This window comes from Trichechus manatus, unplaced genomic scaffold (genome assembly GCF_000243295.1).
Source record: "Trichechus manatus latirostris isolate Lorelei unplaced genomic scaffold, TriManLat1.0 scaffold00073, whole genome shotgun sequence".
In the NCBI taxonomy this organism is placed as follows: Eukaryota; Metazoa; Chordata; class Mammalia; order Sirenia; family Trichechidae; genus Trichechus; species Trichechus manatus.
The window spans coordinates 10,150,662-10,170,089 of record NW_004444009.1 but is presented as its reverse complement, the minus strand read 5'-3'; the positions used below and the strand labels follow the sequence as shown (position 1 = coordinate 10,170,089).

The following is a 19,428-nucleotide window of genomic DNA, read 5'->3' as shown; positions in this document are numbered from 1 at the left end:
CCCGGCGGCGGGGCCCCGGATCTCGTCTCCTCCGCCGCCTCCTCACAGCAGCCCCAGCTCGCGGCTGAGAACCAGACACACCGGCGGTGAGTGAGTGAGCGGGAGGGCGGGCCTCTGCCGGGAGCGATCTCCCATCCGCTCCCCGAGGCGGGGCCAGGCCGGCTGCGGGCTTTCCGTGGGCGCCTGTCCTGCGGGGGGCGCCTCCCTCAGTGGGCCTCTGCCCCGGACCGGGCTCCGTGTCCTGCAGCCCGGCTGTTCATGGCCGCGGGAGGGGATTGTGTTCCTAAGAAAGTGGGGAAGCTCGGGTTCGTTTTCGGGGCAACTCCTTCTGCCTCCTGCCACTTCTCTCCTGGGCGTGTTGTTGTCCTTAAATGACAGGGGGCCGCCTTGCCTCTCCTCACCGGGCTGGTTTTTTCCTGGTTGTCGTGGCAGGTTCCCAGTGTGGGGCTTGTGCGTGTGTATTTCACAGTTGTGCTTATCACCGTGGTTTGAGGTTATTTTTGCTGTTTGGGACCGGGAAGCGGTGTCTGGAAAGGATGGTGGTGGTGGGGTGGGTGTGGAAGCTTTCCTATCTTCTCTGCTAATGTTCTGTAATTGTTAAGTTTGTAATTTGTAATGACGGTGGAGACTACGTGGGACCAGCCCACCTAATGTGCATCTGTGTAAGGCAGATCTAGAGGTTTGGCTCAAAGAGAAACTTTGTTCCTTTGTCGCCACTTTCAAAGCTTTCGTTAAAAAAAAAAAAAAAAAAAATGGAGGTACACCCAAACTCCTTGGGTAAATTAAAGCCCACACTGTTCACAGGTCTGTGGGGAAGAGGCCCTTTTTGTGCCTAGCAACCAAGACCTGGGTGGGGCTCGGTCTCCTGGAGCGCTGGTCTAACCTCCAGTTTGTTGTGGTGACAAACCCGAGAGCAATGGCCTGTGTTTATGCTGGGCGCGCTTTCTTTCCTGTTTAGGTGGGGTGAGGTGGGGGCGAGGGCTGGGGAAGGGGGGGGGGGACTCAACCCCCAGCTCCAATGTGTTTTTCTCCATTTTAACCACTGACTCAGTTATAGAGTCATCTTGAGGCAGCCCTAGATGCTTTTTCTTGACTATTAGTGTCACTTTGGGAATTCTCAGTAATCGCATCAAAATACCCGTTTCAACTACAGACTCTTCTGCTCCAGTCTATCCTTTAGCTTATCTGTTTCGTAGTAACTCTGTTGAAAACAGCGATGTGGCTTTCTGCTCCTGATCAAGTGGGGTTAAATGAAATGGCTGATGCCCTCTGTAAAACCTACAATTTTGCTCTTGTTTGTGTAAAGCTATTTTTGATTCCTGGTCTGTAGTTTTCTGTTTTTTTTTTTTTTAAGATCCTAGGGAATGCAAATCATTACCAGCTTTTTTTCATATAAAACTAAAGCTTTCAGTAAAACATTTTAAAATCTACTGACAAGTCATTTTACCGTATGCTTGTCGTTCACATAGTGATTTTGGATCATTACATGTAATTATCTCAGGGTTCTGTGTTACAATATTGGTATGATGATAGGATGAACAATGTCATTGACTTTAAGATACTGTTCCTGGTTTGAAGGAGGTTTTGATAAAGTACTTGTTTGAGCTGGAGGCAGCCAAGCTAGTGAAACATGTGAGAAGTAAAATAGTCAATGAGAGTTTGTGAATATTCTTAATCCTTTTGGCGGGTAGGATTTTTGCTGGTGATAGCCTATCTCTGGAAACACTGTAGCTTTACGGGTTTAGAGCAAATTGATTGTTAGCTTGAGATTTAAAACCAAACCAGAACTCCCTCCTACAAGAAAGAAAGAAAATCTCAGAGTGTACAATTCTCTGGAAAGTCTAATTCTTTCATTCTGTGGTTTTGTTTTTATAAGCACAGCTCTGCAGATGGTGGTGTGTTGGTAGAAATCATTGAGCCAAACCTGCCTGGTAAATTTCTTATACTTGGAATTTGTGCAGTTTGTTTTTATGCATTGTAACTGGTCCTTTTGTAATTTGAAGAGATTTTACAAACATGAGCTTTTTTTTTTTTAAACTTTTTTCTTTTATTGTGGTAAACATATAGGTAACAAAACTTTTGCCATTTCAACGGTCTTCACATGTACAGCGCAGTGACATTAAATAAATGTTCATCATGTTGTTCAAAATTCGTTCCTGAATTTTTCCATTACCTATGAGCTTCTTGATCTGCCCGTTTGTTTTCATTTTTGTGACCGTATAAAGCAATCTACTATATTTTTTCAAGGGTTTTAAAAAATTTACTATTATTAATTCTCCCCAGTTTCTTCCCTTATGGTTTGTACCATTCTGAATACAAATTATCAAAATTATTTTTCCTTTTAAGTATCACTTTAGCAATCACTGATTTGCTTATTGGTTCTTTTTTTCTTATTTATTCTCAATCTCTCTTTAGTTGTAGAACCCCAATTCCTAAATACCTAATGTATTTTGGTAGCACATAATCTGGTACTTAAAACAAATTTTTTTTACATCCTGTTTTTGTATTTTTTCCTATTTTTTTAAAAATGTGTGGTATGACCTCAGCAACATTCTAAACTCTTTGAGGATAGGAAAACTTACATTGTATTTCTTTTGGCTTCAAGGGCACCTGATATAGTGCTTTCCCAGAGTGCTTAATGAAGAACCAGAAGACCTGAGTTCTTTGGCAGCATTGGTACTCATTAAAACCGTTGCCAGCGAGTCGATGACTCACAGTCGCCCCTATAGGACAGGCTAGAACCGCCCCAAAGAATTTCCAAGGCTGTAAATCTGTAAGGAAGCTGACTGTCACATCTTTCTCCCAAGGAGCAGCTGGTGGGTTCAAACTGCTGACCTTTAGGTTAGCAGCCAAGTGCTTAACCACTGCACCACACGGGCGCCTCTGCTGCTCATTAGTTCTGTGTAAAACTTGCTTGGCCTTTTTGGGTCTCCTTTTTCTCACCTTGAAATTAAGGGGCTTTAGCAAGAGTCAATTTTAAGGTCCCTTTGAGCTATGGTGTCCTTGTACTTTTTTGCCAGTGTTTTCTGCTCTAATCAAATAAATCTCCTTACTCTAAACTATCTTTCATATTTCCGCATCCCCTGGCATACTTGCAAAAGTCATCTCATTTCTTCTAAAAGAATCTCTTCCTCCTTCCATCTGCCAAACCGTTGTTACCTTACTTAAGTCCTGTTTTCCTTAGGCCTTTGCTGGCTGATCTAAACAGGGTTCTTTCTTAGTGTTGTTTATGTTTCATATTGACCTATGTTTTGTCAAATTAGACTTTTTCCTTTAGCTGGAAACTCCTTGAGGTATAGTTTGTTTTTGTTTTTTTTTTACAATTTATGTTATTTGTTGTTGTTGAGAATATACACAGCAAAACATACACTAATTCAACAGTTTCTACTTGTGTAATTCAGTGATACTGATTATGTTCTTCAAGTTGTGCAACCATTCTCACCCTCCATTTCTGAGTTGTTCCTCCCCATCAGCATAAACTCACTGCTCCCTAAGGTTCCTATCTAATGTTTGAAGTTGGCTTTTGTCAGTTTGATCCCATATGATAGATCTTAAAAAGCATAGTGCTCAAGGCAGACATTCCTTACTAGTTAAGCAAAACTATTGTTTGGTTTTAAGGAGACTTCAGGGGATGTTTTTGATTTAAGGTTTAGAGGTATAGTTTTCTTTATTCTAAACTTTATAGACCTTGTAGACTATACTGTGCACATACTAAAGTAATACGTTTTTAACAAACATAAAGCATCTTTTTTGTTTTTTCTGTTGCTGTGGATTTGTCGTTCTAAATAAATCTGAGAGCTGTTGAAATTTAGGAAAAAATATCCTGCTTAGAAGGAAAATACCTCTCAGCCAGTTTACCAAACTATTAGAAAATTGTTTTAAAATGTTGGAAGTAACACTGAATTGTAGAGTTACTCCACTAGCAGCTAACATCTATTGTACACCCTATTTTTGTATACCAGTTGGGGAACTGACTTGTTTCACATGGCTCTATATGAAGGAAGTGCTACAGGAAAGAGGGTGGGGAACTATGATTCAAATGGTTAGGGTTTTATTTTTTTCATCTGTATCACTATACTTAGAACACACACATATATATGAATATATGTATTTTCTTGCAGACAAGAGACTAATTTCTATCTCATCATGTGAGTATTTATCTAATTTAGTCAGAACTACTTCTGAGGTCTCTTCACATTTTTATATGGAAAGGTAACGTGATCTTTTCATGGTCATTCATTCCATCAAACATTAGTGATAGATGTTATTAAGGATTGCACAGGACCCGGCCCTCAGGGAATTTTCAGTTTAGAAGAAAAGTCAAGTGTTAAGTAAATAGTTACAAGTAGTCATACTCAGAATAAAATCTGGAATGACCTAGAAATCAATAAATGATCTGGCCCCTGCTTCTTCTTTGGGACCTACTTCTACTAGTTTCTCCCTTGTTCCATTCTCCAATATTGGTTTCTTATTCAAACAGACCGGGAGTCTTCCTTTCTTTGCACTAACTGTTCTCTTTGACTGGAATGACTCCTTGTTGTTCGTATCTCAGCTTAAATGTCATCACCTCAGAAGGCCTTCCCTGACCACTAAATCTAGATTGTCCTCCTCCACCACAGGCTGTCTCTTTCACCTCATTATGTTTTGTTTTATCATTACACTTAACATTAGCTGCTATTTGTGAAATGTGTGCCTGTCCACACTAGAATGTAAGCCCATGAGATAAGAGATATTGTCCATCTTGAACACCACAATATCCCTTATATCTAGAACAGTTCTTAGCAGGCACATAGTAGCTGCTCAGTATATGTTTGTTAATTTGTAAATGAAATAAGTAAGTGTGGTAAGTGCTAAGAAGTAGTGGAAGATGCTATGGCAGTCTTTACTAGGGAACCTAATCTGGTATGGGGTGGTCCTAGGAAGGCTTCCTGAGAATATTTGTCAGCATAAAGCTGACTGATAATAATCTAGTTGAAGGAAAATAGTTTCTCATGCATGTAACAGTCTGAAATAAGTGTTCCAGGTTGAAGTGAGTGTTCCAGGTTGCCAGGTGGTTCTTCCGTCTTATTCTCCCATCCCTTGGGTATTGTCTCATGGTGGAAGCTGGGTCTCCATGGGTTTCTGCTAATGGAAAGGGAAAGGAACACAAAAGGCTCACTCACATAGCACTTTCCACTGGAGAAGGAGGACTGGTAAACATGGCCTAGGCATGTTCTCGGCATGAAGGGGAGAGTAGATTTTGATCCAGACAAATAGCCTCTGCCACACTGAAGAAGTGAACTTTAAAAAGCAGGGATTAGAAGGATAAATAGGAAAAGAAATGGCTAATAGGGGAAAATGAAGTTCAGAGAGGGAACATTCTGTGTGAAGGACCTCAGGCATGAGAAAGTAAGGCCTACTCCAGGAACTGAGAGAAATTTAGTACTACTGAGAGCTTCTGGGGGAAGTATGGAGTGAGGCTACAAAGGTAACCAGGGTACAGATTTTGTAAAACCTGGTAATCCAAATTAGAGATTCTAGACTTTATCCTAAGGTTTTAAGCAGGGGACAGATAAGCATTTTTAAAAGCTTTGTTGTAAGGTTGGAGAATGGATGGAGGAGGGGAAGTTTAGAAGAGGGGTTTGAGAGTATAATTTGGGGGAAACCAGTTAAGTCCAGGATTGTGCAGTAGGGATGGAGAAAAATGGGTGGAGTAGAGACAGATTTAGGTGTTCTGGTGAAAGAGTTGTTGTCTTCCCAAACTTGTCTTGCTTTATTTTTACAGAACATGTAGTCCTATTTACCTATTTTAATGATATGAATACTCTTCATATATCAGAGTGTGTGCTGGAAAATACATCCATCTGTGTATATGTTAGCTGAGAACAAGCGCTAGAAGAAAAGATCAATACCAAAACCAAACCCGTTGCCCTCTAGTCGATTCCGACTCACAGTGACCCTATAGAACAGAGAACTGCCCCATAGGGTTTCTAAGGAGTGCCTGCCTGGTGAATTCGAACTGCCAAACTTTTGGTTAGCAGCAGTAGCTCTTAACCACTATGCCAACAGGGTTTTCCATTTTAGGTTGATTAGGCCGCCAATTGTTAAATTGTATCAAAGAGGCAAAGATGAAAGGAAAGCAGCAGAAGTTTATTGTTGGTGTGTCTGGGAAAAGATGGAAGTTACTAAGGCCTAAGGGCAAAAGTTGTAAAAAGATTTCCTTGGTTGTCACACCCAACTGTTCCATTCTGGGTTATAATATTTGAAATTCTTTATAGTAAGATTACCTCTCAGTAGTACCTATAGTGTGGGATACCAAATAAATGTTAAATACATGGGACCTTGCCAGGGAGTGGAGAAGCTGTTAATTGGAATGTCTTTGGAAGCCTTGGCTTCTAGCAAGACTCAATTCTGTCTTTTTAGCAGTTAAGTACAGGAACCAATAGCCTTTGCCTGTCAGTTCTAGTTTATGATTAACATAGTGAGCAAATTTGTCATTATGTTTAGATGGTTAAGTCCTTGGAAAATCTGCTTTGAAACGAAATCTTCATTCCCTGCTGGAGTCAAGAGGTGCAGCATTTTCAGGAGGTCAGAAATAACTTTAATTTATTGAGAGCTGTTCCCATGTGAATTGAAAATAATTTGTAATTTGGTTAACAGAGTCTGATACATAGTAAGTTTTCCATTGATGTTAATTCTGTTCCATATTTTTCCTTGGCCTTCTAAGAGAATTGCCTCCCCATTTGCACAGGCCTAGTTATCATTTTGTGGAACATGGTATCTTTTTCCAGTGTCTAGAAATTGTTTTTAGCTGAATTCCAGAGTAATATATAAGTAAGTCTGTTGATTTTTCTAGCCAATTTGGATTCTGTATTTTCTTCATACCTTATGCTAGCTCAGGTCAGGATGAATCTCAGCCACTTTGTAAGAGTCCTGGTGGTCTGATATTAAGTGCAGCATGCTCTTGCTGTGGGCAAGGCCACTGAAATTCTGGGTGGTTTTTTCCCTTTGGGTGGACTTTAGTTTGTATTATGGAATAAAAAATATATTTATTTATATGCTTAAGCATTCTGAATAGTTTCTTAGAACTTGTGCTTATTGCGATATGAAGATTTGAAACCATCAGTATCTGTTATTTTGTTTATTGGGTGAAAAGTTGTCAGTAACATTCTGATAAATGCAGTATTTTTAAAGAGTATCTCATAAACATACTTAAAAAATTTGCTATTACATTTCTGGAATTCTTTTCAGTACTATTACTTTATGCCTCATAGTTATAGACATAGCTACAAATTGCAGATTTTGTATTCAAATGCTTTTAAGTATATAAAGTTTGTGTTCATGATTTTTATTTATAATGAATCGTTTAAGTTAGTAGTTCAGCAGATACAATGGAAAACAAATTTTGTTTTCTTTCATTGTTTAGCACTTTGGCTCAATTTTATGATAGATACTTTTGCATATATTTTAATAGATAACTTTGTAAAGGAGCTGCTTGGTTATTTTTTAATTATTTGGTATTGTGTCAGTAATACAGGTAGAACAAGATTTATAAAGTAGTAACATTGGTGTCAAGTTACACCGCCTTTAGCTTTTAATTTACACATTTTCTCTTTAAGCTTCATATGAACTATGAAAACTCTTGCTTAAAATATATCCAAACTGCATTTTAGAAATTGAAAGTTGAGGATTTATTCCTCGTTCCAGCTGTCTAGTTTAGAACAGATGGTTTTTAGTTGCATTCAGGCACAACGAAATGAACACAATTGCTTTTTGATGTTCTGTAACATCCTTTGTCACGCTTCCTTCCTTTCTAGTTGTGTGTTTATTCTCTTATGACTAGTAAAATTATACTATGTGGATTAGAGTGGAAACTTCCATCATATCTCAGTAACTGCCCAGATAAAAGGGAGGGACATTTTAAAGAACAAGCATTTGAAAGCAGTATAGTTTAATATTAGTGGTGAGGATTTGTAGTAGATATGAGGTTGGTAGGCAGGGATCAAATCATTCATCCAACAAATACCGAGTGCCTAGATATTGCCAAGGAGCCCTGATGGTGCAGTGGTTAAGTGCTGGGCTGCTAACCAAAAGGTCAATGGTTCAAACCCACCAGCCACTCCTTGGGAAAAAGACCTGGCAATCCACTCCCATAAAGATTACAGCCTTGGAAACCCTATGGGGCAGTTCTGCTTTGTCACATGGGATTGCTATGAGTCAGAATAGACTCGACAGCACCTAACAACAACAGATATTGCCAGAGTCTGTTTTAGGCTCCAGTGATAACAAACCAAAAACAAGACTGACATGATATTTATGTAGTTTATACGGTAGCTGGGAATGTAGCATTAAATGAATCATTACAAGTTATAGGGAAAGAACAAGGTGCTGTGGGAGTGCATTGGGGGTGGTGGCGATTGTGGTGTGTGGAGGGGGGAAGGGGGGGGTGTCAGGGAAATTTCCCCAGCAGTTATCAATGTGTTAGAGGGCCTGGAGGTGACAGAATATGGAGTAACCTTCCAAGAACTGAAAGCAGAGCAGATGGCTGGAGTGGCAGAATCAAGGTAGGAAGATATTGGAAGGCAGTGGCCAAATTTTGGAGAGTTTTTAAAGGCAGGTTGAGGGTTATGGACTTTATCCAGAAAGCAATGAAAAGCCCTGGGGGAGGAAGGAGGTTAAGAAAGAGTGAGCAAAGCGCAGTCATCCAATCTGCATTATTTAAAGGATCCTTTGAGTGTATTCAGGAGATTTGTTTGGAGGCTATTGACAATTTGAACACGAATGGTGCCAATACTGGTAGAGAAAAATGACTGATTTGAAATATATTTAGGAAGTAGAACTGGTAAGATTTATAAATTAGATATAATAAGGGGGAGGAATGAGTCAGGATAATAATAAGCGTCTGCCAGGCACTAAACACTTCACATGTATTAAATCCTTTAATCCTCAGAACAACCCCATGAGGTATAGGTATTGCTATCACCATTTTATAGATGAGGAGGAGTCCTTAGATGGTGCAGACGGTTAAGTGCTCGACTGCTAGCCAAAAGGTTGGTGTTTGGAACCCACCCACAGGCACTTTGGAAGACAGGCCTGGCAGTCTGCTCTTGGAGCGTCACAGTCTTGAAAACTCTATGGAGCAGTTCTGCTCTGACACACTTGGGGTCACCATGAGTCGGAATCGACTTGATGGCAACTAACAACATCATAGATGAGGAAATTGAGGCTCGTTGCCTCCCGGCTTGAGATATTGGGTGTGTGGTGCATCTCATAATTGAGATAGAAAACTGGGGATGAGATGGAGAGGGGTAGAGGATCATAAGTTCAGTTTGGGACATGTTGAATTTGAGGTGTTGGTAAGATACCTGGGTGACAGTAGCAAGTGAGCATTTGGATATAAGAGTTTGAGGTTCGAGAGAACTCTAGAGAAATCTGGATTAGAGATACAGATTTGATAATCTTTTGCAGATGACTAATCCTGGGGCATAGTTACTGAAAAGAAGAAAAGTGTGGAGCAAGAAAAGAGGGATTAGGATAGAACCCCAAGATATGTGAGAGTCAAATAGTTGAGAAGGGAGAAGGTAAATATGAAATGGCTTGTATGCTAGGTCAGATGTTTGGACTTTATTCTCAAAGTAATCACGCTGGGTTTAGTCTTTGGGTTTATTGGGTTTGAGGTGCCTATGGGACATTAAGAGACAGAAAGAAGCTGGGCTGTTCTTACTCTCTCCCTTCACATTTTTCTAAGATAACTTCCCATGGTGTCTCAGAAGATACTCTCTAGGCTTATCATCCTGGTTACTTTCTTTCTGGACACTTTATCAATGGCCCTCTTAAAATGTAGTAGCCAGAGCTAAACACTGTATAATCTGAGCAGAGTGGATAGCCTTCACTTGGTCTACCGTGTTCTGGACACGATTTCTCATGAATGTAGTTTAAGTTTTGAATCAGTTTATGAGGGGAGAGGAACATTATTACATCATGTTTCTCTTATCAACTGAAAGTGTTTTTCATATATGCTGCTGCTAAGCCTTGCATCTCTTATTGTGCTTTGTATTATTCATATTTTGGACCTAAGTATAGGAGCTTTTGTTTGTATTAAATGTCATCTACTAGATCTACCTTGTAGCTTCTACCCTATTGTGATCTTTTTTGGACCTGTTACTTAGTATGTGGAGTATCCTGCCCAACTTTGGTTCATCTGTGAATTTTCCAAGCATGCCGTCCTTGTCTAAATTTAGATAATTGATTAAAAAGTCAATCAGGCCAGGGATGAAGACAGAGCTCTGGAACGTGCTCTGAGCCAGAGAGCCTGGGTTTGAATTCCACTGCTGCCACTTTAATAACTATGTGATTTTGGGCAAATTACTTTAACCTCTTTGTACCTTAGCTTCTTCATCTATAAAATGGAAATAATGATAATATTTGTTTTCAAAGGGTTGTGGTGAGAATTAAATGAGTACTTCATGTGATGTGCTTAGACTACTGCTTGTCATATTGTGATCAGTCATCTATTATTATTACTTGTTATTTTATAGACTATCGTAGATGTTCATACCCTTTAACGATATATCCAATTATTGTTACATTTCAAGGAGTGATTTAAAAATCCATTGCCAGTGAGTCGATTGTGACTAATAGCGACCTTATAGGACAGAGGAGAACTGCCCCGTAGGGTTTCCAAGGAGCAGTTGATGGAGTCAACCTCTTGGTTAGCAGCGGAGCTCTTAAAAGGAGTGATTAAGGATGTGTAATTAGACCAAAAAGTTTAACCTTTTAACAGAAGCATGTTTTGGAAAATGTATAAGTAAAATCCAGACCAGGTATAAGTTTATTTGTGGTTTTTCAAAACTAGAAGTTTTCTTGTATACTAATTGAGGTGTTGTGTAAAATCAAGGTGGTCTAATTCTTCCTCTCTCTCAACATAGGTATGGCATCACAGCTGCAGGTGTTTTCCCCCCCATCAGTGTCGTCGAGTGCCTTTTGCAGCGCGAAGAAACTGAAAATAGAGCCCTCTGGCTGGGATGTTCCAGGACAGAGCAGCAACGACAAATATTATACCCACAGCAAAACCCTCCCAGCCACACAAGGACAAGCCAACTCCTCTCACCAGGTAGCAAATTTCAACATCCCTGCGTACGACCAGGGCCTCCTCCTCCCAGCTCCCGCAGTGGAGCATATTGTTGTAACAGCCGCAGATAGCTCGGGCAGTGCTGCTACATCAACCTTCCAAAGCAGCCAGACCCTGACTCACAGAAGCAACGTTTCTTTGCTTGAGCCATATCAAAAATGTGGATTGAAAAGAAAAAGTGAAGAAGTTGACAGCAACGGTAGTGTGCAGATCATAGAAGAACATCCCCCTCTCATGCTGCAAAACAGGACTGTGGTGGGTGCTGCTGCCACGACCACCACTGTGACCACAAAGAGTAGCAGTTCCAGTGGAGAAGGGGATTACCAGCTGGTCCAGCATGAGATCCTTTGTTCTATGACCAACAGCTATGAAGTCTTGGAGTTCCTAGGCCGGGGAACATTTGGACAGGTGGCTAAGTGCTGGAAGCGGAGCACCAAGGAAATTGTGGCTATTAAAATCTTGAAGAACCACCCCTCCTATGCCAGACAAGGACAGATTGAAGTGAGCATCCTTTCCCGCCTAAGCAGTGAAAATGCTGATGAGTATAATTTTGTCCGTTCTTATGAGTGCTTTCAGCATAAGAATCACACCTGCCTTGTGTTTGAGATGCTGGAGCAGAACCTATATGATTTCCTAAAGCAGAACAAGTTTAGCCCACTGCCACTTAAGTACATCAGGCCAATTTTACAGCAGGTGGCCACAGCCCTGATGAAGCTCAAGAGCCTTGGTCTGATTCACGCTGACCTTAAGCCCGAAAACATAATGCTGGTGGACCCAGTGCGCCAACCCTACCGAGTGAAGGTCATTGACTTTGGTTCTGCTAGTCATGTTTCCAAAGCTGTGTGCTCAACCTACTTACAGTCACGTTACTACAGGCAAGTGGCAAATATTGAAAAGCGTGTTTTAGACTAGAGCTCTGTCTTTATAGTTAACATACAGTATATGACAATGGATTTGTTTGTTTGCAGATTTCTAAGAAAGAAATAGGACAGTATGTTTTAGCTTAGTTACTATGTGTGGCATTCCACTATGTAACATTATCTTATTTTTGAAATTCTATTTAGCAGTAGAAAAATTAACTCAGTTATTCTGAAAGTTGTTGCTAGTTGAATTATACTAGCATCTAGTTCTTTCTTTAGTACCATTATGCTGTTTCCCATTTTAAATATATAAAGATGTTTTCTTATTTGTAGTGAATCTAGGCATATGCCATTTTTTTCCCAAGCTCATTTCTTGGCAGGTAAAATGCCTTGGGGATAAATCCAGGTTAAACTCTAGCAGCATTTTATTCTTTTACATTTTTTTTTCTTGTATAATAGTAAAACTTGTATTGGATGATTGCTAAGGTCTCTTTCTGTTTTAACATTCTCCAAGATAGTTTGAACTTACTTGGCTACCGTAGAATGGCCTTGACCCACGTGCCTTATGCTTTAGTGGTTTATATTTCTAGACTGATACTTCTAACATGGCTGAAGCCCTGGTCGTGTAGTGGTTAAAAGAGCTCTGCTGCTAACCAAAAGGTCAGCAGTTTGAATCCACTAGACGCTCCTTGGAAACTCTGTGGGGCAGTTCTACTCTGTCCTGTAGGGTTGTTGTGAGTCAGAACTGACTTAATGGTACCTGACAGCAACAACAAGGCTACCTTTTAAACATATAATAATTATTGGGACAGTACTTAAACATTGGTGTATACAATCTTGTCTGTGCCATAGCCAAGGAACATTACTGAAAGAAGGGAGAAAGTTTTATTTTTCTGGTGGGGGAGGGGAGATGTGGAGAAAGCTTTGTAAATGAGCTTTTTTTTTCTCAGCACATATCTCATTTGTTTTTATCTATTCTTTTTCTATGACATTTTTCAATCGAGTGAGGTGGGGTAAAGAAACTCTTAAGAGCCTTTGGTTTCTGGTTTCATGTTGCTGTAGGCAACCTTGGCCAATTTTGAGAATCTCACCTCCATTTATTTATTCGTGAGTTAGGAGGTACAGGTTCCAACCACATTTGCTCCTGATATTCTCCTTTCTTTGAGCAACTCCGCCACACTACCACCCCCACATCCATACATACAAACATACTTTGTAGGTGCACTGAAGAGTTCAGCTCTGCACCCCATTCTGAGTGCTGGGGAGGTAAGAGGCAAATAACAGCTGAGAAATGAGGATTTGATCGGCTTTTCCCTTTATAGATCTTCTCTCTAGTCAGTGCCTGCATATGTTCTTTAACTATTTGTCTGCCCTGTCAGAGACAAAGTGCAGCCCCTTGTGGTAACAGAAACCAGAAAACCAAACCTGTTGCTGTCAAGTCGATTCTGACTCATAGCAGCTCCTATAGGACAGGGTAGAACTGCCCCAGACAGTTTCCAAGAAGCAGCTGGTGGATTTGAACTGCTGACCTTTTGTGCCATCAGGGCTCCAGCAGTTTTAAAATGGAAAAAGAGAGGACTCAGTAACGTGTTTGATTTTTGTTTATAGCATTTTAGTTATTAACTATAGGTGTAATTTCAGTGGAGCTAAGTTTACCTGTTAAAAATGAGACTTCATTTTGTGTATACCCCTTAAAAATAGGAGTTCATTCTGTGTATCAGGATGTGTTCAGTATCCAGGGCTTGACTACTTTTAGGATTTAACATGAGTGTTCTGTTCTGTCACAGTAATGCTTGATAATGAGCCTAAGGCAGATGGAATAGCAACTCAGGCATTCCTTCTTTATCGCTAGTTTTATTCACAGTGGATAAGCTTCTTTCATGTTGCTTGGTGCCTGATTAGAGTCCATTAAGTCATCACCTTCTTGTCTTTCAGAAAACCTCAGTGAAATCCTTTTGGCTGGTGAAGCATTCTGGCTCCAAAGCTAGCCTTCGTCCTACCCTTCTTTTTATTTTACATTACTTCATCTTGCTGATAATGACAACATGCCAAAATATTATCCATTGACATGAATTTTTGCCGTCCTACTGTCGTCGTTGGCCATGGGCATGGCCAAATGACTCGGGCAATGGAAATGATATACGTTATTTCCTGGCCCACCCTGAGTGTAGACTGTCTTTGGGGCTTGAGCTGTAGGGACAAAGGTTTGCCATGCTTGCAAGCTCAGTGGTTTTCTATTCTGAACGAACTAAAACCAAACCAAACCCATTGTTGTCGAGTTGATTCCAACTCACAGCGACCCTGTGGGACAGGGTATAACTGCGCTGTAGGGTTTCCAAGGCTGTAAACCTTTAGGGAAGCCGACTGCCACATCTTTCTCCTATGGAGTGGCTGGTGGGTTTGAACCACCGACCTTTCGGTTAGCAGCCAAGTTCCTTAATCACTTCACCACCAGGGCTCCTTCTGAACAAACTATATGGCCTTTATTTCAGTCTGAGATCACTTTATTGGTTATGTATGTGAGAACAAAGTTCTAGAGAAGGAAAAGAATTTTTTCAGTTTATCCTAGACAAACAATCCAATTTCATCTGACAGTGAAACTACAGTTTGACCTAAGCCACAGATGCAGGAAGTTAGACTTTATGTAATATCTTTGATCTGGTGGGTAGGTTTGATGTCTCTGAAATGGGAAAGAAGAAACAAGAGTATTCATGAAAATGACTGGAGAATGATGTGTGCTGTGAAGTGATCCTAACCTCAGCTTGCTCTGGAATCCAGTAAAATAAAGCTTTATGGCCTTGGAGGACTTTTTCAATTTAAAGAAGTTTGAAGTTAGAAAATCAAAAAGGGTTGGGGGATTTGTTATTTCCACCAGCTGGCTACAGTAATTAGAGCTACAGTAGTTAGAGCCTGTTTAGTGTTTGTTCTTTAAGGATGGGCCGTATGTTCAAAGAGGAGGCTTACCATGTCCAAATTGCAATTAATGCCATTTTCCTAGTAAAGCAAGTGCTGCCAGTTTTGTTTTTTCTTTCCTGTGCTTCAGTAGGTAATCTTTTTTACTGCCCAGTTGTTGTTAGGATGGCAGAGCCGGAAAGGGACCTAGACTAATTCTCTAACTCGGCCTTCTTATCACACAGATGAGTACTACCAGAGTTTCAGTGTCTAGGGTTTATATCAAGGGTTTGAGAAATAATGGAGGCCAAGGGTAAAGATGATAGAGTAATGACGATGCTTCCAAGAACTACAACCTGAATTCAGAGTTTAAAACATTCAGTCTTCAGACATGAACCTGCTTTACTGATTCTTTACTGTTCAGTATGAGAGAAAATAACTCCTTGCTTCCTAGGGGGTTAGGTAAGTCTAACATTTCTAGACTCCAATGACAGTGAAAAGCCCTCAGTGGACTGAGCAGCATTATTATTATTATTTACTGCCTTTATTTATTTATGTGATTCTTGTCTTTTTTGTGTGGTAGATGTGTAGAATTGCTGTTTTGAGTGAGCTTTTCCTGAAATCCTTAGCTGCTTTTGTCATCCCCAAAGCAGGGTGAGACCAAATGGAAAAACTGGTTCTTTTCCAGCTAATCTTCAGTTTGTTTTTTTGAATGAGGATCAGCAGCTGGAATTAGTATTTTTCTTAATTTCACGAAGCTTTAAGCTTTAGAAGCCTAACAATTATTAATATTATTGCTACCTTCTTAAAGAAATAAGTTATTGCCTGGCCTGGTTGCTCCCTGTGACCTACCTCTTGGACTTTAAAATGCCTTCCTAGTATGGTGGGAGTGGCAAAATCAACCTGCCACTATCCATTTGATGCTTAGGAATGTTCTAAGCCCAGTTTTTATTTTGGCACAAAACCATTTGCATTCTCCCTGCAAGCTATTTTTGGCACTGTCATGAACTTGGAAATGAATGATTCTGCTCACTGAGAGTAGAAAATTTTGTTCCTTTTTAATTTTAGAAAAGCTTTTATGTTGTTTCTGGGTACCCTTGCCCTCTAGTTTATTAATGATCCTACGATACTTATGCTGTTTTAAAAACATGCCACACTAGTGGGATTTAATTGAACTCTGTAATTCCATCAGTAATATGTGCCCCTAGCAACCTTAAATAGGAATATCACTTTTGAAGGTTGTTTCTTTGGCTAGCAAAACCACAGTTTACGTAAAATAGTACATAAACTGATGATGTTGATGGTTTCACCCATAGCTGTCAAATAGTGTAAATCTGAACAGGCCTGAATCTTCTGATGTTAACTGTACAAGGATCAGGAAAGCCTCTAGATTCTGTGGAATCCCCCAATTTACCCAGTTTTCTAAGTGCAACTATTAATATTTAATTACTTGGGCAGGGTATTCTTATTTAGTGAAATACTGTATACCCTGTCTCCCTCAATCCTTGCCCCTCGCCCCCCAATAAAGGCAGCAATAAGCACATATTACTTGATAGTAAAGTTTGAGAAACCTATTAGACATTCCATGAGGAGACACTGCCAGTTAGATGGCTCTTTATGGAGGGATCTACTTTTCCATTTGTTGTTGTTGGTAACCTGCCATTGAGTTGGTTTTGACTCATAGCGACCCTGTGTACACCAGAATGAAACACTGCCCAGTCCTGCGCCATCCTCACGATCATTGCTATGCTTGAGCTCATCGTTGCAGTCATTGTATCATTCCAGCTTGTCCAGGGTCTTCCTGTTTTTTGCTGACCCTATACTTTACCAAGCATGATGTCCTTCTTCAGGGATTTGTCCCTCCTGATAGCAGGTCCAAAGTACGTGAGACAAAGTCTCGCCATTCTTGCTTTCAGTGAGCATTCTGGCTGTAGTTCTTCCAAGACATGTTTCTTCATTCTTCTGGCAGTCCATGATATATTCAGTATTGTGAGCCAACACCATAATTCAAAGGTATCAATTCTTCTTTCGTCTTCTTTATTCATTGTCCAGTTTTTGCATGCATATGAGACGATTAAAAATATCATGGCTTGAGTGAGGCACACCTTAGTCCTCAAAGTGACGTCTTTGCTTTTCAGCACTTGAAAGAGGTCTTTTGCAGCAGATTTGCCCAATGCAGTACTTTGTTTGATTTCTTGACCGCTGCTTCCATGGGCATTGATTGTGGATCCAAGTAAAATGAAATCCTTGACAACTTCAGTCTTTTCTCCGTTTTCCATGATATTGCTTATTGGTCCACTTGTGAGGGTTTTTGTTTTCTTGATGTTGAGGTGTAATTCATACTGAAGGCTGTAGTTGATCTTCATCAGTAAGTGCTTCAAGTCCTCTTAGCTTTCAGCAAGCAAGGTTGTATCATCTGCATATTGCAGGTTGTTAATGAGTCTTCCTCCAGTCCTGATGCTGCATTCTTCATATAGTCCAGCTTCTGGGATTGTTTGCTTCACATACAGATTGAATAAGTATGGTGAAAGGAAACAACTCAGACACACACCTTTCCTGATTTTAAACCACGCAGTATCCCCTTGTTCTTTTCAAACACAGCTGCCTCTTGGTTTAAGTACAGATTCCTCATGAGCGCAATTAACTGTTCTGGAATTCCCATGCTTCACAGTGTTATCCATAATTTGTTATGATCCACACAGTTGAATGCCTTTGCATAGTCAATAAAACACAGGTAAACATTTTTTTGGTATTCTCTGCTTTCAGCCAGGATCCATCTGACATCAGCAATGATATCCCTCGTTCTACCTCATCTTCTGATTCCAGCTTAAATTTCTGGCAGCTCCCTGTCAATGTACTGTTCCCTGTTGATGCAACCACTTTTGAAGGAGCTTCAGCTAAATTTTACTTACATGTAATATTAATGGTTTTGTTTGATAATTTTATGCATTCTGTTGGATCACCTTTCTTTGGAATGGGCACAAATATGGATCTTTTCCAGTCAGTTGGCAGGTTAGTGGTCTTCCAAATTTCTTGGCATAGATGAGTGAGCATCTCCAGTGCTGCGTCATTTGTTGAAACATCTCAGTTGGTATTTTGTCAATTCCTGGAGCCTTGTTTTTCGCCAGTGCCTTCAGTGCATCTTGGACTTCTTCCTTCAATACCGTTGGTTCTTGATCATGTTCTGCCTCCTAAAATGGTTGAACGTTGACCAATTCTTTTTGGTACAGTGGCTCTGTGTTTTTTCCATCTTTTTTTTTGCTTCTTCCTGTGCCATTCAGTATTTTGCCCGTAGAATCCTTCAATATTGCAACTTGAGGCTTGAAGTTTTTCTTCAGTTCTTTGAGCTTGAGAAATGCTGAGTGGTGTTCTTTTTTGGTTTTCTAACTCCAGGTGTTTGCACGTTTCATTATAATACTTTGTCTTCTCAAGCTGCCCTTTGAAATCTCTTCAGCTCTTTTACTTCATCATTTCTTCCGTTTGCTTTAGCTGCCCTATGTTCAACAGTAAGTTTCTGTTAAATGAGGAGTCTGCTCTAGATGATCTTGGAATTTCCTTACAGATCTAAATTCTATGACCTGTAAGAAGGAAAGGAAATCATTTGGAGAAGATGAGAAAGTGTTAAAGAGCTTAGATCCTGGAGCCAGACTGCCTGGGCTTATGTCTTTTAGTAATTGTGTGACCTTAGGCAAGTTACTTACGTCTCAGTGCCCAGCTTATCTGTAAAGTGGATATAATGCTTTATTACATAGAATCGAAAAGACAGCATTATTTGTGTACCACTAAGAAAGTTAAAACACTGCTGTTGAACTTAATTTCAGAGATGTTAATTTGTGCATTTTCGAATTGATGATATATAGTTGTATTGTTGTAAGGATTAAATGACTTGACATTTATAAATAATTTAGAACAGTGTGTGGCACATATTAAGCACTATATAAGTGTCATGTATTATTGATACTAGTTTTGCCTCTTATTATTATCCCCTTTTGAACGCATTTGTTTATTAACTTTAGTCACAATATATAAAATGTCCGTATATACCACCATGCCAAATAGATTTATACATTTGGATGCACACTTAAGTTTTACTTATTGAGGGACCATACAGTATACTCCAAAACCAGATTGTTGCAGTTCACATTCTAGCTCTGCCACTTACTAGCTATGTAATTCGGGGAAAATTATTTAATCTCTCTTTGCCTCAGTTTCTGCCTCTATAAATGGGGTAATAATTGTACCTTAAATGTGTTTCATATATATAAAGCTCTTCGTTTATGGTATTACCTTAGTCTTTTCTTTAAGGTTCCTTAGGGTTATGTTTCTCGCTTGGAGCATTAATGGAAATGAATGTTTGCAAAAGCACACAAACAGTCAAAGTTTTAAAATAATGATAAATATAACAATAGTTATTATCATATCTAACGCTTACATAGGGCTTACTGTGTGCCAGGCCCTGTTCTAAAAGCCTTAATATATTTATTTATTTAAACTTCACAGCAATTGTAAGAGGTAGGTTCTCTTATTGTCTCCATTTTATAGATGAGGAATCTGAGGCATAGAGAG

The 19,428-nt window shown here is 39.8% G+C and overlaps 1 protein-coding gene across 4 annotated transcripts in view; it reads left to right on the top strand.

The window, feature by feature from the left end:
• The window catches only part of HIPK1 (homeodomain interacting protein kinase 1), a 52,160-nt gene that overhangs the window by 932 nt on the left and 31,800 nt on the right, over window positions 1–19,428 (top strand). Inside the window, exons 1-2 of one of the 4 annotated variants that reach the window (XM_004380382.2) lie at window positions 7–86; window positions 10,908–11,985. In XM_004380382.2, the coding sequence (XP_004380439.1) occupies window positions 10,910–11,985 (1,076 nt within the window). In that variant the 5' untranslated portion in view covers window positions 7–86; window positions 10,908–10,909. Of the gene's footprint in view, window positions 1–6; window positions 87–3,569; window positions 6,568–10,907; window positions 11,986–19,428 lie in introns of those variants that run through there. The other 3 variants (XM_023734901.1, XM_023734902.1, XM_004380381.2) reach the window with 3 other exon arrangements.